At 47.1% G+C, this 18,277-nt stretch overlaps 1 protein-coding gene across 3 annotated transcripts in view; it reads right to left on the bottom strand.

The window, feature by feature from the left end:
• AFG3L2 (AFG3 like matrix AAA peptidase subunit 2) overlaps positions 1 to 18,277 on the bottom strand; it is a 1,716,771-nt gene that overhangs the window by 218,426 nt on the left and 1,480,068 nt on the right. For all 3 annotated transcript variants that reach the window (XM_069620479.1, XM_069620477.1, XM_069620478.1), the window contains one exon: positions 5,359 to 5,559. In XM_069620479.1, the coding sequence (XP_069476580.1) occupies positions 5,359 to 5,559 (201 nt within the window). The remainder of the gene's footprint in view (positions 1 to 5,358; positions 5,560 to 18,277) is intronic.

Raw genomic sequence — 18,277 nt, 5'->3', positions numbered from 1 at the left:
AAATGGTGTATTTTAGTGAGCAAACGGAATAGAGGAAGTCACCAAGATATCACTAGGCACAAAGACTGGGTGACGAGACAAAAAGTTAGACTCCAGCAACGGGTCTGGCTTCAAAGAATGTGTCACGCTTTTGTTCTCTGGTGAAAGCTGATGACTACTCTAAAGATCTACAACCAGAGAGAAGATATCTAAAATGGTGTTAGAAGATTAGAGCTACTAACCACTGTACACACATCAGTTGTTCAAAAAAACTTTCATGAACCAATAGTGTATGAAATATATATGCATAATTACTGTGAAGCAACAGTAGGACATGTATGTTTACCAGGGAAAACAATGTATTGAAACCATAGCTGACTAAAAATCAACTGTATTGTTGACAATAGTGTCAAGGAATGTACTCGTTATGTCACACCTCTAAAGTGCAGTACCTGAAAGCTATTTTTTGCCTTGAGAAAGCCTGGGTACGGGTGAAAAAATTGCATGTGCCTCCAAAAGGATAATGTCTGAACTACTTGATCTAGTAGTTAACAGCACACACAAATCGCTAAAAGCAAGTTATACCTCAAAAGTTGAATTCTTATTTTGTACTTTGGCCATTATTTCTTCCTCTTTCTTTGCCTGAATCTCATTTTCCTATACTGTTCAATGGTTGACATTAAATGTGCACATTAAAAAACATTATTTTATTTTGCATCAACCCTATCTTTCACCAATCTTTTGCATAGGATATTAGAGTGCAAATCGGATCATGATTTTTGGTTACAAGTGTGGTCCCTTAACATTTTCTACACCCTTATCCCTATTGTCCATACTTTTAGGATCTCTCAGCGATACCAATATCAGTGGCATCATGAGGCATCAGGGAACATAAATAGCAGATCAAACCCCCAGTAGGAGACACCTGGGAGCGGGACCTCAGTATCAATGAAGCCCTGAATGTAGAGGTCGGAATGCCAATATATTAACCCACATTTTCCAAATACCCCCTTCATGCAGGAATTTTATGTTCGCCATTATTCTCATATTATCAGTTCCTGTTGTTTGGCTAACCATTTTCTGCACCCTTATCCTATTGTCCATACTTTTAGGATCTCTCAGCGATATCAATATCAGTGGTGTTAAATCTCAAAGGTTATGTAATTTATTAATTACTATCACTTTTTATATTATTACACTTATCTGCAAATTCTCTAAGGAATTATCTATTTTTATAAGGTGGAAACACATATGTTCTATTCATAGGACCGAAAGATGTTGTTCTAAATCTATAATTGAATATGACAAATGTTGTTCAAAAAGGTCTCCCTTCACAGATTTCATAAATAACTTGAATCCTTTATGCTTTACATTTAAATAAGTTCAATTTATGAATGTTCCAAAACCACCTTAATTGAATAGTAATACTTTCACGTTGTATATCCCTCTCTTCCTTGGGTTACTGTTATTTATTTTGTATTCTTCCTAATTAAGTTGTTGAATGATCTTCCTATGGATTTATTTATTCATTTATAATCCTCAATATTTTTGTCATTATTATATGGTTACATGCATGTTTTATGATTAATATCGGTTTGGATGAATCAATTGTTATACAAAAAATGTTTGTATTTGTATTTTGCTTATTTGTAGTGTGCACCTTGCCCATAGGTATCTGAGCGTATAATTTGAAGGGATTGGTTACACAAGGTTACAGGCATTCAAAGCGACTTTCCCACTGGCGAAAGTGCAACATAATGATACAGAAACAGACAGTAATACATAAGATGAGATGAAGGTTACAAGAGTACAACAGCAATATAAGAAAAAATCGTTACAAAAGAGGATACTGAGAATTAGGTGTGCTACAGTAGGAGCCCAACACTACGTATACCTAGATACAGTTGATGTGGGCAGGATAAGGGAGTGCCGATGCTGGTTACATCATCCCACAGGCATCCCGAGTGGTTAAGGGCGGTGTGGCCGAAGCATCAAGTTCATGCAGCCAAAGTTTGGTTCTGTTTTTGAAGGAATGAACTGAAGGCTCTATTCTGAGATTGTTAGGTAAGGAGTTCCATAGTTTAGTCGCGAGGACTGGGAAGGTGGATCCTCCGGCTGTCTGAAGCTTGTAGTGAGGGATAGACACTGTGTGTACATGGGCAGACCTCAGGGGTCTGGTTGCGGTATGTCGCTAGAAGCGGGCGGAGAGGTAAGCAGGTGCCAGGTTGTTCTGGGCCTTGTGTGTTAGCACAAGTGTTTTGAGAGATATGCGAGATGCAACAGGTAGCCAGTGAAGGTTACGTCTTGTGTCAGAGATCTGTGTTCTCCTAGGTATGTTAAGTGCAGCCCTGATGGCATTGTTCTGAGTAACCTGAAGTTTTTCCAGGTTTCTTTGGCTCGTCCCCAAGTAGAGGGTATTACAATGATCGATTTTGGATAAAATGAGAGTTCTGGCAAGAATCGTGCAGTTGTCAGTTGTCAGGAAGGATCTGCAGGCGGTGATGAGTTTGCAAGTGTAGGATGAGGCTGAGACAACAGCATTGGTTTGTCTGTTGAGAGACAGTGTAGAGTCTAAGTAGATGCCAAGCGTTTTTTGTGACGTTGGAAACTTTGATAATGTTCCTGTCACTAGTAAAGGATTTGTATTCAGGGTCTAGTTTGGTAAGTTTGATAGGGGAGCCTAGGACGAGTAGCTCTGTTTTTTCATCATTGAGGCAGAGCCATTGATGTGCCATCCAGGTGTGGATGACTGTGTAGACTGCATTGAGTGCTTCGGAATCGGTTACATAGTCGCCTGTGATGGGGATGAGTATCTGGGTGTCATCCGCATAGTTGGTGTATGAGACACCCAGATAGTCAAGTATATCTAAGAGCGGTTTAGTAAACACATTGTACAATGTGGGTGATACGCAGGATCCTTGTGGGACTCCAGAGGGGACGTGTGCAGGTTCAGCTGCTGGTGAAGGTGAAAAGACCCTCATGGTTCTATTCGCCAAGAAGGAGCTAATCCAGGATGTAGCAGCGTTAGAGAAGTGGGCAGCTAACTTAAGGTGGTGGCAGAGGATTTCATGATCGACCAAATCAAAAGCTGCTGAAAGATCAAGGAGAAGCAGAAATGACTGCTTACCCTTATCTCTCAGATCCTCAATTTGTGTTTTTAAGTCGATCAAGGCTGTCTCTGTCCCATGTCTGGGTCGGAAGCTAGATTGTCAGAGGCCTAGTAGGCTATTTTTTTCGAGGTAATCCTGAATTTGAAGATAGGCCACTCGGTCCAGGATTTTAAGTAAGTAGGGTACCGTGGTGATGGGCCTGTAATTGGACGGGTTGCTCGGGTCGCGAGTGGGTTTTTTGATAAGTGGTATAACCCACGTATCCTTGAGATTATTAGGAACAGTGCCAGATTTAAAAGAGGCATTTATGAAAGTGGTGATGAAGGGCGCGAGATCATACGCAGCCTCCTTTATGATGGGGGCGGGGCAGGAATCCCCTTGGCAATTAGAAGGCTTGAGCTTCTTAATAATATTTTCAACCTCATCGATAGAGAGAGGTACGAAGCTCAATGGCTTGAAGGAGTGTCTAGGAGTGGGAATTTTGTATGACTGGGGGTTACCTGTCGCATCAGATAGGTGGTTTCTTTTGGCGTTGATTTTGGCTTGCAGTAAGGCAATTTTGTCTAATAGTGCCTTTTGGATGTTGGTACACCAGGCAGTATAATGCGTACATGTGTCGAGGGGGGCTACTGGAGACTCTAGTTCCTTGAGGATCTTGAAGAGTTCCTTTGTGTTTGATTGAGCTTGTATTTTCCATTTGTTGTAAACGTCTTTTTTTTGCGGTTAATATGGCTTCTTTGTAAGTGGAGGAGGCAATGGTTAGGTTATTTTTATTAACTAAAGATGGTAAGTTTTTCCAATGTGCCTCAGCTTTTCTTTTTTCTTTACGTAGGTCACGTAGATGAGGGGTGAACCAGGTATTAAGGTGGAGGCGAGGTTTTTGTTTGCGTAGCTTGAGTGACGCAATGGTGTTAAGGGCTTTTGCCATGGCATGATTATAGTTATCTACGAGGACTGTGGGGTCAGAGCAGGTGGTTGTAACTGTGTCCAGCAGAGGGGGGATAAGCGGGAGAAGTGTCTCTACCGTGATATCCTTCTTGTTACGTGTGTGGATTTGCAAGGTTAGGTTTAGCTGTGGGTGGGTGGGAGTTAATAGTGAAGATTATTTTATGATGATCCGACCAAGGGCCAGGGGTCACAGAGATTATGTTGAGTAAGCAGTTCAAATCCGAAACTCAGTCCAGGGTGCGACCCTTAGTGTGGGTGGGCTCTTTGATGTGTTGGGTGAGGCCAAAATCAGTTAGAGTTCTAGCTAAATCAATGGCATTGGTATCCTTCACATCTTAACCTAGATTGAGGTTGCAGAGTAGTAGGATTTGAGAGTTGGGCTTGGTACTAGTGGCTAAGAATGTTAATAAACATTTTCTTTTTTTAAATCAAATATTTATTTAGCATCTTCCAAGCAAGCGCAATTGGACACAACATCTAATGATCAGCACAAGGTTCCTGTCAAAGAGATGTGTAATGGACAGCACTCCCAAAATCCCATTTCAAGTTGCATTAAGTTAATTTGTACCCAAATCTAGGAACTCTGTGAGGCAATTTTATAGGTAAAGAAAAAAACAAGCCTGGAATATATAAATATACTATGTGTTTAGCACTGCCTGTGATACCACTGCTTAACCTTAGAAAATATTTGTCTCTCTCCTTTTGTTGGAAAATTTGTATCTGTTTAGCTCTTACTTCCCATGACATCCAAATGTTCGTCACTCCAATGTCATGTAAGGTACCACAATCATAAAGGGGAATGCCCTGTTAAAGAACGGCAGTTTAATTAAAATTAAAGGTTTGAAGAAGTGAAATACTAGAGAGTACATTGAAAGTATGTCACCTTTTACAAAAAACAACATTTTATTTAGTAGGGTATTCAGATGGAAGAAGGGTTTATGCTTTTGGCGCTTTTTAAATTCACCAACATGAGATTACAGAATACCATCATCATGAATCACTCATTTTCCCTCCACTTCACCTTCATAGTTGCAATTTCCCAATCCCACTACACATTTCCCAGCATCTACCCTAGTTTCTTTTCCATTGTCAACCAATAGCCTTTTAGTTATTTGCTCTGAAAATACAGTTTAATATTTTATTAAAAAATGCAGCATACCCATCCTGACCAAACAAAATATGAATTAGCTTAATGAACAATAATACTTTCAAGATATTAAAAAGAACTTGCAGTAAGCAAACACAAAATCAAATAATTTTAGTGCATGCATATGAATTCTATGAAAAATGTTTGCTCTGCATTAGAAATATAAGTGCTTACCTGTGCATAAGCGCTCTGAGTCACTTTCTTTAAGTCATCTTGGGCTCCAGTTGTAATTTTGCCGAAGAAAATTTGTTCAGCTACGCGTCCTCCCAATGTCATGCACATCCGATCGAGCAGTTGTTCCATGGTGTAAAGATACTGCTCTCGAGGCAAATACTGTGCATAGCCCAATCCTTTCCCACGTGGAATAATTGATACCTAGTGGTCAGTTAACATACATTGGTGATTGGAACACATTCGCAGATGTTTAGAGCACTCAATTTTGGAAGCTGAAGACCATGTTTATCACAATTAAGAATAACATTCATATCTTTAAGGAATTCAATGTCTCAACAAACATTACACTGCCTTCTACAAAAACAAAATTGGCAAAAAAGGTTTTACTCAATGTAAAACAAAACAAAGAAATCCTACTTTGTTTTCCACGGGACACCTAGTTTCCTGCAGTTCAAAAAATGCCATTTGCTTTTTAACAAAATATATTTTTTACAAATCATTTAAAAAAACTGTTTCGAAATACAACAGTGGTCAACCAATTGAAATATTACTCTAACATACACAAAAACGGGTTCTATGTGTTTTGAAAGACTTTTTGAAAAAACTCTTCCTTTTGCTCGACCAGAATTAGCCTCGTTTTATTTTTGGTATTATAGAGGGGGTTCCCATGTACCCCCACATTGACCTACTGCCGACCCCTTATTTCTTTGCACGCACACACTCAGACACACACACGCACGCACTCCCCCCATCTTGGCTTGCAGGTGACCGTGTGCATGTGACCCCCTGAACCCCATTTGTACCACCATGGCGTCCCAGGTAATACCGAAACCCTTGCGGGCTCCCCAGCCTTGCCATAGCTTGTCCCGCACCCTCCCCCTTATTGTCCAAATCCATCCGGTGTGTTTTGCCGGCCTTACCTCAGCACATTCGGTCCATGTGCCATTTCCAATCTTGGCTTGCAGATGAGCGTGTGCATGGTACCCCCTACCCCTGCATTTGTACCACCATGGCGTCCCAGTTAATACTGGGACCCTCGCGGGCTTCCCAGCCTCGCCGTAGCTTGCCCCTTCCTTGTCCTGCCACCCGCACCCTGGCCCTTATTGGTCAAATCCATCCAGTGTGTTTTGCTGGCCTTACTTCAGCACATCCCTGCCCTGTGCCATTCGCCATCTTGGCTTGGAGGTGAGCGTGTGCATGTGACCCCCTGCTCCGGCATTTGAACCACCATGGCGTCCCAGTTAATACCGGGACCCTTGTGGGCTTCCCAGCCTCGCCGTAGCTTGCCCCTTCGTTGTCCCGCTTCCCGTGCCATTCCCTGGCCGTTATTGGCCAAATCCATCCGGTGTGTTTTGCTGTCTTACCTCAGCAAATCCACTCCCTGTGCCATTCCCCATCTTGGCTTGCAGGTGAGTGTGTGCATGTGACCCACCTGCCCCCCATTTGTACCACCATGGCATCCCAGTTAATAACGGGACCCTCGCAGGCTTCCTAGCCTTGCCGTAGCTTGCCCCTTCCTTGCCCCGCATCCCACGCCCTCCCGCTGGCCCTTATTGGCCAAATCCTTCCTTATCTTGGACCAGATCTGGGCAGCCCTCTGCCCAGCAGTCCCTGCAGCTAAGGGCCCTGAGGCAAAGTGTGGCTCATACATTGGCAGCTCCAAGGTGTGTGTGCAGGTGTCAGCAGGGGAAGCCAGTGAAGTCAGCGACCAGCCGTCAACCAGCAGCAACCACCAAAGTAAGTGTGGCATGGGTGGGGGGTAGAACAATTACTCTACTCCAGAAAGCCCTGCCACTCTACATTACCTTACCTCAGAATATAGCTTGCCAGATGAATGTCACCTGCATCACTCTCTTAGGGAACACTCAACACTAGCAATCGCCCATTACAACTTTACGTAGATCAAACTCTCTGTGTCTGCTATAAACTAAACTTACTGTACTATATCCTGAAACATGTTGCATTGTGAAACCTAGGCATTTCTCAAACTATACAGGACTTTCAAATTTAGCTATAGCCTCTGTCTCTATTTATGGCTAATACACTGCCTTTCTCTGCATCACATCCAACAGAACTATAAATGTAGGCAAGTGCCACACTTAGACAGAATTATGACCATAAGCCTGCGTCGCATCTAGATTGGATTGTGAATGTTAGCAAATGCCACACTTAGATAGAATTATGAACATTAGCCTGTGTTGCATCTAGATAGGATTGCGAAAGTTAGCAAGGGCCACACTTGGCCAGAATTATGAACATCAGCCTGCCTTGCATCTAGATAGGATTGTGAATGTCAGCAAATGCCACACTTAGAACTGTGAATGTTAACAAGTGCCATAATTAGAACTGTCAATTTTAGCACATGCCACACTTGGATAGAATTGTGAACATTGGCCTGCACCGGACCCGGACAGAATTGTGAATGATAGCAAGTACCGCATTTAGTTAGCTGTGAACGTTCCCCTGCGTCGCATCTGGAGAGGATTGTGGATGTTGGCAGGTGCCACACTTGGATAGAATTGTGAACATTAGCCTGCGTCGCATCTAGACAGGTTTGTGAATGTTGGCCAGTGGCACATCACAATAGAATAGCGAATAATAGCCATTGCCACATCTAGACAGCACTGGGAATATTACCAATGCCACATTTAGATAGAATTGTGAATGCTAGCTTGCTTCGCATCTAGACAGGATTTTTGAAGCTGGGCCATTACCACATTTGGATATAATTGTAAATATTGGTGGGTATCATATGTGGACAGGATTGTGAATATTATCTAGTGCCGGATCTAGATAGAAATGCAGAGATAGCCACGCTCCACATCTAAAAGAACGTGGAAATTTAGCACATATCTCTTCTAGATAGCGAGGCCAATAACCAACCCACTAACAATTTCACACCTCTGCATACACCTCTCAAACTCTAACCAAACACAGCTATAACTCTGATGCACAGCAAACAGCACAAACTTCACTGCACCGCAACAACAAAACAAACCACACATAGCTTCCCACAACAGCACACAACAGCTAACTACCGGAAAACACCCCCCCAAGTTCAGCGAATTGTGTTAACCGAACTGAAGCGGCCAACAGCACATCACTGCTCTCTTGCACTTATCCTGCTCGTTCCCACTAACTCGCCCCCCACCGCCTTTCCTTTTCAGATCTGCGAGAGTGCCGAGGACCACTCCGGTGGTGATAGTGCGCAGAACAAATATCCTTTAACATAACAAATATATAAAACGAAAATTAGACCCAACATGATTATTTCCTAACATGAGAAAATAAAATCAAAACAATCTGAACACTTTTTCAAATATGCTTCAGAGTGAATGAGAACCGGGGAAACATTTTATTTGCTAGGGCTTCAGATAGCAGTGCCTTTTAAGTACAACTTTTCAGATTTGACCAACCCTCAGTGATCATTTCTGATAATTGTTTTTAACACTTTTTTGCCAAGATGCCAGATCGCCAACATTTGAAATTATATGACTTTTAGCGAGACTGATTTTAAATAGGTTTACAACCCTGGATATGACCATATCAGAAAGGACTTTGGCAAGTTTGGCTAGTTTCATGTCACTGTTTTTACCAATAGTAGCAAGAAGTTTAAAATAGTGTGTTATATTAAGGCAAATATTCTTTGGAGGAGAGAGTTAGCTAAGCTTTTAAGCATCCAATAGCTCATATTTAAGCAATAGGTTCCGAAATCTAGGTAAAACCCAGAAAGTCAATTCAGTTGGCCAGTTTTCTGAAGATGACAATTTGAGTACAATTAAGTAGGATACTAACATTTTTACTTACTGATTTAAAAGCAAAAGGAACCTGGCACGAGACGCTACATTAAACAGGACATTTAAAATGGTCCTTCGATAGGCCTGAGAAAGTCATCATTGTGTCTGCCATTTCTATGCAACACTTGCAATGTTCCAGTGTGCGCCTTACTCTGGTCATTTGGCCTCTAGTCATTCATTTGTTATCTGCTGCTCATACACATTCTCCTATCCATCACCTTTACAAGTTATGCAAGTAAGAGGTTCGGAATGAAAAAGTAAACCAATGGATTCTTGTGCAGTGCAGTATAAAATGTTTGGTAGCTAAAAACCTTTAGTTATGTATATCTACATTTGCTGAAAAAGCTTTAGGTGAAAGAATTTCGATGCAACATAGTTTAGGTGTAAACAAATTCAGTGTAAAGACATATAACCATAACCATGCACCTTGCTATGGAAGCCTTGGAGGCCTGACAGCCTGGTTTTGATCCCCCAAAGGTGATGAAGAGGGCATCTGATTTACGGAAGCTCTTGGTTCTGTGAAGGTAAAATCTTGGCGCACGTCTGACATCCAGACAGTGCAATACCCTCGGAGACTCATCCTTAGGGTCAGCGAAGCATGTCGGTAATACTATCTCCTCATTCAGGTGAAAAGAGGAGACGACCATAGGTAGAAATGCAGGGTGTTTTCCGAGCACCACCTTGTCCCTGTGAAATGTAGTATATTGCTCTGAAGCCACCAGCGCCTGCATTTTGCTAATTCAGCACGCCGAGGTAAGACCCACTAGCAGGGCTGTCTTGATGGTAACTAACCTGATGTCCGCGGACGCTATATGTTCAAATGGTGTATGTGCCAGGACACCCAGGACCACATTAAGGGCCCAAACCGGGTGTGGTTTCTTGATAGGTGGATACAGTCTCGTCAGACCTGCCAAAGGCCACTTAACCACCGGATTCAAGGATGAAAAGAACTTCTTACCCGAGTTCTTGTAGGCCCCAATGGCCACCTGATATGTGCGGCATGTGTCTACCTGCACCCCTGAGTGGGCGAAGTGCGCTGAGAAGGATAGACCGTCGTCCAACGAGCAAGTCAATGGATCCATTTGCTTTGATTCTGCCCAGTGACAGAACCTGGTCCACTTGCTTTTGTACTGGCTCCTGGTAGCGTCGCTCCTACCCCCTTGTATGATAGCCAGGTTAGCCTGTCACAGGTGCAGATGCTTCGGGTAACCTTTCAGGAACTATGCTGCGAGGGCTAACTTCTGCGGGGCTGGGTGAACCACTGTGCCCCCTTGATGGAGGAGCATGTGTGCTGGGCCCACCGGGAGATGTACCGGGGGTGTTTCGACAGACTGAGAAGTTCTGAGAACCAAGGTCTTGCGGGCCACCATGGCACTATCAGGATGAGCCAAAGGCCCAGCGACTCCCTGGCACTGCAGATGACCCTGTGCACCAAGGGAGTGGGGGGAAAAGAGTACGCGTTCATGTTGTTCTACCGGATCTGCATCACGTCGCCTATCGAACCCCTGCCTTGCCCCAGCTATGGGGCGAACTGGGGGCATCTCTTGTTGGTACTGGTGGCAAAGAGGTCCACCTGCGGATGACCCCATCTGGTTAAAATCCCCTGAAGGACCTCCTCATTCAACTGCCAATCGTAGTTGTCCGAGCCCAGCCTGCTGAGCCTGTCTGCCTCTAGGTTGGACTATTCAGGAGGTGGATTGCCGACAAGTGCATGTTGTTCACTAGAGCCCACTCCCAAAGGTCGATCGACAGTCTGCAGAGGGGAGAAGACCTGGTGCCACCCTGCTTGTTGATACTGTTGATAATACAGGCAGATGGAGCTGTCTGTCTGAATGAGAATAAACTTGCCGTGATCATGGGGAGGAAGGCTTTAAGGGCAAGCCAGATAGCCATCACCTCGAGCCAGTTGATGTGCGCCAGCTGCTCCCGACATGACCATACTCCATGGACACTGTGGCTGTCTAGGGTAGCAACCCCCCCATCCCTCTAGGGATGAGTCTGTGGTAATGGTGACCTGAGGTGCTGGCTGCCAGAAGGGCCTGCCTATCCGCAAGTTGATTCTGTACCCCACCAGTCTAGATCTGGATGGAGATGATGTGGTATGCTGACCTGCTCCGCCCGAGATCCCTTCTCCTGATTCTAGGAGGCTGAGAAGTGAGGCTGCAGCCTCCTCATTTTGAGCTACGTATGTGGTACTGCGAGGAGACATGCAGCCATGACCCCCAACAGGTGTTGATACCACCACGCCGAGGACATTGCTCTGCTGAGAAAATGTCCAGTGGCCCTCTTGATAGCTGCCATTTTGTCTGGTGAGGGGAAGATCATTTCGACCTCGTGTCCCATATAAGGCCCAGGAAGGTCAGAGACTGCGTGGGCAATAACTGACTTTTTAAGACTGATAGAAAATTCCAGGCCGTATAGTGTATCCATGAGGGCGAAGGCCGTGTGCTGGACCGGCTCCGGAGATATCACCCTGACTAGCCAGTCGTCTACATATGGATACATGTGATGGCCCTGTGCCCTGAGTAGGGCTGCCACTGCGTTCATTAGCCTTGTAAAGACCCTGGGGGCCGAATTGAGTCCAAAAGATAGAACCCTGTATTGAAAGTGAAAACTCATGATCCTGAACCTCAGGAAGGACCGATAGGTTCCCAGATCGGGACGTGTAGGTAGGCATCCTTCAGATCTAGGGAGCACATACAGTCTCCCACAAACAATGTCTCCGCTATGAAGGCTGGGGTAACCATCTTCAACTTTTGGAGGGGAAGGAAAAAGTTCAAGGAGGAAAGTCCAACAACTCGCAGGCCACCCTGGTTCTTTTTGTTTATGGTGAAAATTTGTGAATAGAAGCCCAGGCCCCGTTGCGAGGCTGGGACTTCCTACACTGCCTGGTTCGTAACAAGCAAGCAGATTTGCGCCAGCAGAGTTGCTGTACAAATCTGCAGGAGCAGAGGGGAGGAAGGTGGAGAAGGAGGAAACGGGAGCTGCAAGCCCATGGCAAGCCCAGAGAGGATCCAAGGGTCTGTGAACTTTGTCCTCCAGCACTGTACGTGAAGGGCAAGCCTGCCCCCGCCAGATACTCGTGGATCCAGATAAGCGTGTCACAACTTCTTCCCCTTTGCGGCTGGGGCTGAGGAGGGGGACTGGAAAAAACCCTTGTTAGCCGCCTTGTGCTGTTTGCACCTGTGCTGGCTAGGGGTCTGGCTGTCTAGACCGTCTCTCCTGGAAGCCCCCAGAAGCCTCCGAAGGACTGGCCTTTGTCCGTGCGCTGGTGCGTTTGGCTGTAGGTCTTGGGTGTGGACTTAGTAAGCATAGATAAAGATTACGCTGTCTGGGAGCTATTCTCATCAAGTTCCTCATCCGTTGTTGATTGGAACAGGTCACACCCCCCTCGAAAGGCAGGTCTAGTATGCGCTCCTGTACGTCTAGTTTGAATTTTGTCGCCTTGAGCCAAGCCCTCCTTATGTCCATGCCAATACAAATGGCTCCGCCTGATGTGTCAATGTGGGCCAGCGTGGACTCTATTATATCTTGTGCTACGAATGTGGCCTCTGTCAGCACAGCCTTGAAATGAAATATGCAATTTCCAACGACAGCTTCTGGTTGACAGCCACCAACATGGCATCAGAGCTGGCCTGGCGCAGGTGGAGAGTGGCGTTTGAGTACATTTTCTTCCCGAACGTCTCCAAGAGCTTTTCCTCCTTGCCCAGGAGCGCAGACACCGAAGCCGCTGAGGAGGATTGTGGCTTAGAGTATAGTGATGCTACCGCTATCACCGTGGAGTGCTGTTGAGGGTGCGCCGACAATAGGAGGGTGCCCCCTTCCGTTTGCCGGTAGCTTGAGCCAACCTTTTTTGGCTAATGCTTCGACATCCTTTTGAAGTGGAATTCCAGTTCTAGTAGGAGCACGTAGCATAAGAACTTCATCTAGTACCCCCGCCTTTGGTTGTTCCAACTGTGGCTGCGGGATGCCTAGGTACTCAGCCAGGCCCGCCAGTCTCTCATGAAAAGCTTTGGCTGACAATGGGGTGTCCGGGTCTTCCTCCTCGTCTGTCTCCTGTGGATCCGGGGGAGCCAGCGGAGTGCTGGGCACAGGGAGATGTGGCGTGCTGATTATCAGTGCCAGAGGCTGCTCAGGAGGCAGAGCCAGAGCTGCCGTGATTGGTACAGGCATGGCAGCCAGGGGCTCAGCTGGACCCAGGTGCGGTACCGCCATGGGTGCTTGTGGCTGTACAGGGTGGATGTTCCCCATTACGTCCTCGAGGATGGTACCCATCTGTGGTGATCTCATGAGGGCAAGGAACCTCTCGAAGTACCTGTTTTCACAAGCCAGATGTGTGCCTGATGTGATAGGCATAGGGGTCGGGCCCTGAGGCTGCTGTGTCCTGAGCGTGCCCTACCTCGCTAAATTGGGCAATGTGTACCTGCCCTGCGAAGTGGAGGGATAGGATGTGGACCAGGTACAAGGCGTTGTCCAATCCCACCTGGAAGTGCGCTCCCCTGCCTGATCTCCAAAGGGAAAAGGGAGCTGGTTGAGCTGCCATTTTGTTTTGCTCTGCGCCACGTGCCCAAGTCGTGGTACTTGCTGAGCTGGGACCGGCCTCCACCAGTACGCTGAGCAGTGGTGGTTGCAACATTCCCTGTACCTCAGGTCAAGGCCTGGTAGGCGGAGTGCCCTCGGCCATGGGGCCGGTAGTGCTGCACGCAGGTGGCCCTCAGACATGAGTCCGGTATTAGGGTGTAGCCCTCTCAGGTTGGGACCCGGTAATAGAGACTTGCGGCCCCTCAGCGGCAGCACCGATAGGATCTTGCGACCCCTCTGCCTGTGAGCCGGTAGCTGGAGCAGCCTCAGTATTCCTGCTGGTTTTAGGACCTGAGAGGTCCCTCCCGCTTGGGCGCCTCCCAGGGAAGGAGTCACCCTTGCAGGGTCTTCCGTTTCAAAAATGCTTTTAAGGTCCTCTGGAGGCGATCTTCCAATGAGCTCCCGCCACCTGGCTAGTCAATTCTTGAGCGTGCGCCGAGTTAAGGCGTCGCACGCGGTACAGCCGTGGTCTGGGCAAAGGTACCAGGGGCAGAGGGCGTCGGACATTTGGAAGGGACCCTCGCAGGCTGGACACCTGCTGAAGCCCGCCATCATCGACATGCGCCGGGGACGAGCGTGGCGTCAGAGGACAGAGCAGTCCTAACAATTGGAATAGAAAAAAGAAGCCAAGAATACTTCTCGGGGGAAGAGTGTGTGGAATTACAAGGCCGAAGGCCTAACCCAGGAGCGCTGGTGAAAGCGGTCTGTTCCCGTCGATGCAGAAAAGAGGACTGGGGAGTGGTGCTGGTGGGCCAAGACAGGAGAGTGCATGCTCGCAAGGCAATTGACCAAGCGTGCATCTAAATTTAAAGGGGAAGATGATTTTTCTGGTGAAAAAAGTTCTGCCTCCCATCCCTAGTGAGGGATACCCATACAGTATGGAGGAAAGGGGACGGGACGTAGGAGTACAAAAAGTTACAGTAGTCTACACTGCTCAGCACCAGTGAGGCCACCACCAGAGGTCTAACATGGCACGGCAGAAAAGGCAGAACCCTGCATAGGAGCCTGAGATAAAAATGGCCAGCTTTACCACACTGCTCCAACCTGGGCGGCCATAGACAAGTTGGATGATAAATTGACCCCAAGATTTTTAACAGCCGACACAGGAAAAGGGAAGTCACCCAGTGCAGCAGGCCAAAAAGATGGAGTGCAGAGTTCCGGATTAGGGGGGAGCCCACCACCAAGACCTTAGTCTTGTTTCCATTCAGCTTCAGCCAGTTCCTACCCATCCAATCCCCAACGGCCACCAAGCACTCACTCAAGCACGACACCTGCCTGGTTCAGGTCTAATCGAACCAGGATCTGGGTGTCATCAACATACGAGTAGCATCTGAAGCTGAGGGAGCGGATGAAGCAGATCAAAGGCTGTATGTAGATGTTAAAAAGTGAAGGGGACGAGACCACCAGGGGGCGCCGAGGGTAATGGCTGCCTGAAGCATTGCTCCATATTCTGAAGGGAATGAAAGAGAAGATTTGAAGCGCTCCCAATGAATGAAACAGAAGAAAAGGGAAGAATACCCCGCTGAGACCATCCGAAACTGAAAAACCGGTCTGGAAAGGGGGATTTAAGGTGCGGAGTGGGTGAATTCAGAGATGACCATCCCCCACCGGGCTGACGGAAAATGCCAGCTAACGCTTTGAGTACTGAAGATTGGACCGGGTTGAGCCGTGAAGGTAGGGATATCCTCCAAAGAAAGCGAGGCAGCCGGAGGAGTGAAGACTGCTGCACAGAGGGGAGGTGCTGATCCAGCAGCTAAGACCGTATGCGCCCAGCTGCAGGCAAAGTTAGTGAGAGGGAGGCAGTGAATTGCCGGCACGGTGCGGGGAGACCTTCGCGGTGAGCAGCGCTGGGCTGAACCCCTCAGCAGCAGAGTAGTAGTGATTAGGCGCCAGCGAGCCCTCCGTGTCTATACCCGAGGGTGGAGGTCATCAGAGGCGCCACCGAAAACGGGGAGAGGAGCGTGCACGGGAGAGAAGCCTGCGGATCCTCGCTTCCAGCTCCGGAGTGCTGTGGTGGCAAGGCGCCCATGGGGGGGGTGAAAGTGAGGCGGCCCCCTGCCCGGCTCGGGGACTCAGCAGTGACAGCCCCATAAAAGAGCTTGTGGAGGAGGAAGAAGAGGCGGAGAGGGGTCGGTGACAGCTGAGTGCCCAGCAAGGAGCGGGAGCCGGAACAACGGTGCAGCCTGCACACGGTAAGCAGTACAAGAGGGGAAAAACTCTTCAACTGGGTTATAAGGAGTAAAGTGGAGGGCCCTAGGTTGGGCAAGAGGAAAAGGCAACAACAGAGAGAGGACCCAAGTGAACATATTTCGGGGTCCCCAAGCCCAGAGGCAGAAGAACAGGAAGCGGTGAATGGACTGATTGAGAGTGCCAAAGAAAGGGAACACTAAAAAGGTGATGAAGCAGGAAGAAAGAGATAGGAAAATACTTTTGCTGGTAGAAAGGACCAGGTTGGATACAGAAGAGGGGAAGAAAGCCACAAACAGTGAGGCTAGACGAAAGGGTGTGTGTTCATGAAAGAGGTCTGCCAGATAAGGAGTAAAGAGAAAGTCACCAAATCAAGGAGGAGTTACTTATGTCAGAAAGTGTGAGAATCCAAAAGACAGTGCCAAAATTAAATTAGTCGGCTGTGGCTCCCAGCTATATCAGAGGGCTGATGGTCAGCATTAGGCAGGAGTGAACAACTGAATAAACACGAGTAAGTCGGGGGCAGGACTTGAAGACAAGATGGGTGTCAGTGTGAAAGACAGAGAAATAAGAGAGATAGATATATGCAAAGCCAGCTCCGGGAGGGGGCGGTGTATAAACTGCAGAAATTCAGAAGAGATCAGCCAGTTGTATCACAGCCACAACTAACGGAAACAGTACTGGAGGACATGGCGGTGACAAAGGAAGACATTGCTGGAATCCTGGCTGAAATAAAGGCCCTGCGATCAGACATTCAGACGTCCATATCAGAGAGAAGAGGAAAAATGGAGCGTGTTGAAGGGAAAGTCGAAAATCTAGAAAACAACCAAGCCAATGTTGATCTCATAGAGATGAAACTCAATGTTAGAATGACGGACATTGAATTACGAGGAGAGGAGATCACATTGAAAATGGACAACTTGGAAAATAGGGAGCAGAGATCGAACTTGCGGATTCTGGGACTGGCGGAGAAGGATGGGGAAACCCCCCCAACAAGTGGAGCATAAGATCCAGGAAATTATTAACCTCCTATACGAGAATGAGGGAGGAAGATTGGTGGATCTGGAAAGGGCCCACAGGGGCGGAAAAGCGTTTGGAAGAGGTCCGCGCTCAGTAGTGGTTAAATTCCAGAGCTACAAAGAAAAGACTCAAATCTTGGCGAGAGCCAAACAGAAGCAAGCAATTGAACATCAAGGATCCAAAATTAAGATATTTCAAGATATCTCCAGCTTGACTTTGGCAAGGAGGAGGGCTCGTAGGCCGCTCACAGTATGGCTCACGGAGCAGACAATTAGATATAGATGGGGTTACGCATTCGACCTCACGTTTGAATATTGAGGAGAAGATCACCACTGTGGAAGAGGGTCTTAAAGAGGCAAGTGACATGAGAGCTCCGACAAGCCCGCGGGAGGCCGCCAGCTCACAAGTGGAAATGAAGGAAGGGGCCCACAACAGCAAAGGGCAAAGGTGGGAAGGAAGTACTTTAAGCCGAATCCGGAGTGTCCAGTGAAACTATCGTGATGAGGATGTGAATGATGGCAAATATAGGACATAAACTGCAGAGAGTGAATCAAGAAAGCTTGGAGGAAACTGTGAATTGGGAAGGCTAGCTATTGAAGTGTTTCCCTTCAGGAATGCGGTCAGTGTTCCCTGACGGCCCTCAAGTTTGGGAGGGCGTCTCCAGGATGGGACCTTTTACAACCTATTTGGGCTGTGGTCCAGTTTTTATGGTTTACTCATGTTATAATGTTTGTGGTTTGTGGGGCTCAGGGTGGGGGTGGATGGGGGCATAAATGGAGCAATTCGGGTGACTAGGAGATGGAAACTAATGTGGGAAGCTATTAAGGGATACAACAAGATGTCATGGGAACTTATGTAGCAACATCATTTCAGGGGGCTCAAAAAAGGGGGAGGCGGGTACTGAGGGTGGGCACCCTCAATGTTAAAGGGCTTAATTCCCCAGCTAATAGGTCCCTAGGGAGTCTGGAATTTGTCATGGCTGAATTGGATGTCCTCTTTATTCAAGAAACACGGCTCAAGATGAGGGAGGAGAGGCTAATAAGGGGCGGAGGAATGGACAAGTGTTCTGGGCGTCAGGGAGACAAAAAAAGGGGGGAGGGGGGATAATCTTAAGTAACCGATTAAGGATGGAAAATTTGGGGGTGGAACGATCAATGGAGGGCAGAAAGATAATACCAAGGGGAGAGTGGGAGGGAACACAAATTGTGTTAGTGGGAATATGTACCCCAAATCAGGGCCAGGGCTCTTTCAAGCAGGAGGCCCTTGCAGCACTTGGAGGGAAGGAGGATAGTCTGGTGGTGATAGGGGGGGGGGAATTTCAATGCCTGGGCAGA

The sequence above is a fragment of the Ambystoma mexicanum genome, chromosome 5q, assembly GCF_040938575.1.
Source record: "Ambystoma mexicanum isolate Mex_15411 chromosome 5q, UKY_AmexF1_1, whole genome shotgun sequence".
Taxonomy (NCBI): domain Eukaryota; kingdom Metazoa; phylum Chordata; class Amphibia; order Caudata; family Ambystomatidae; genus Ambystoma; species Ambystoma mexicanum.
Note: the sequence above shows the minus strand (reverse complement) of the source record. Positions and strands in the feature narration are given on the sequence as shown.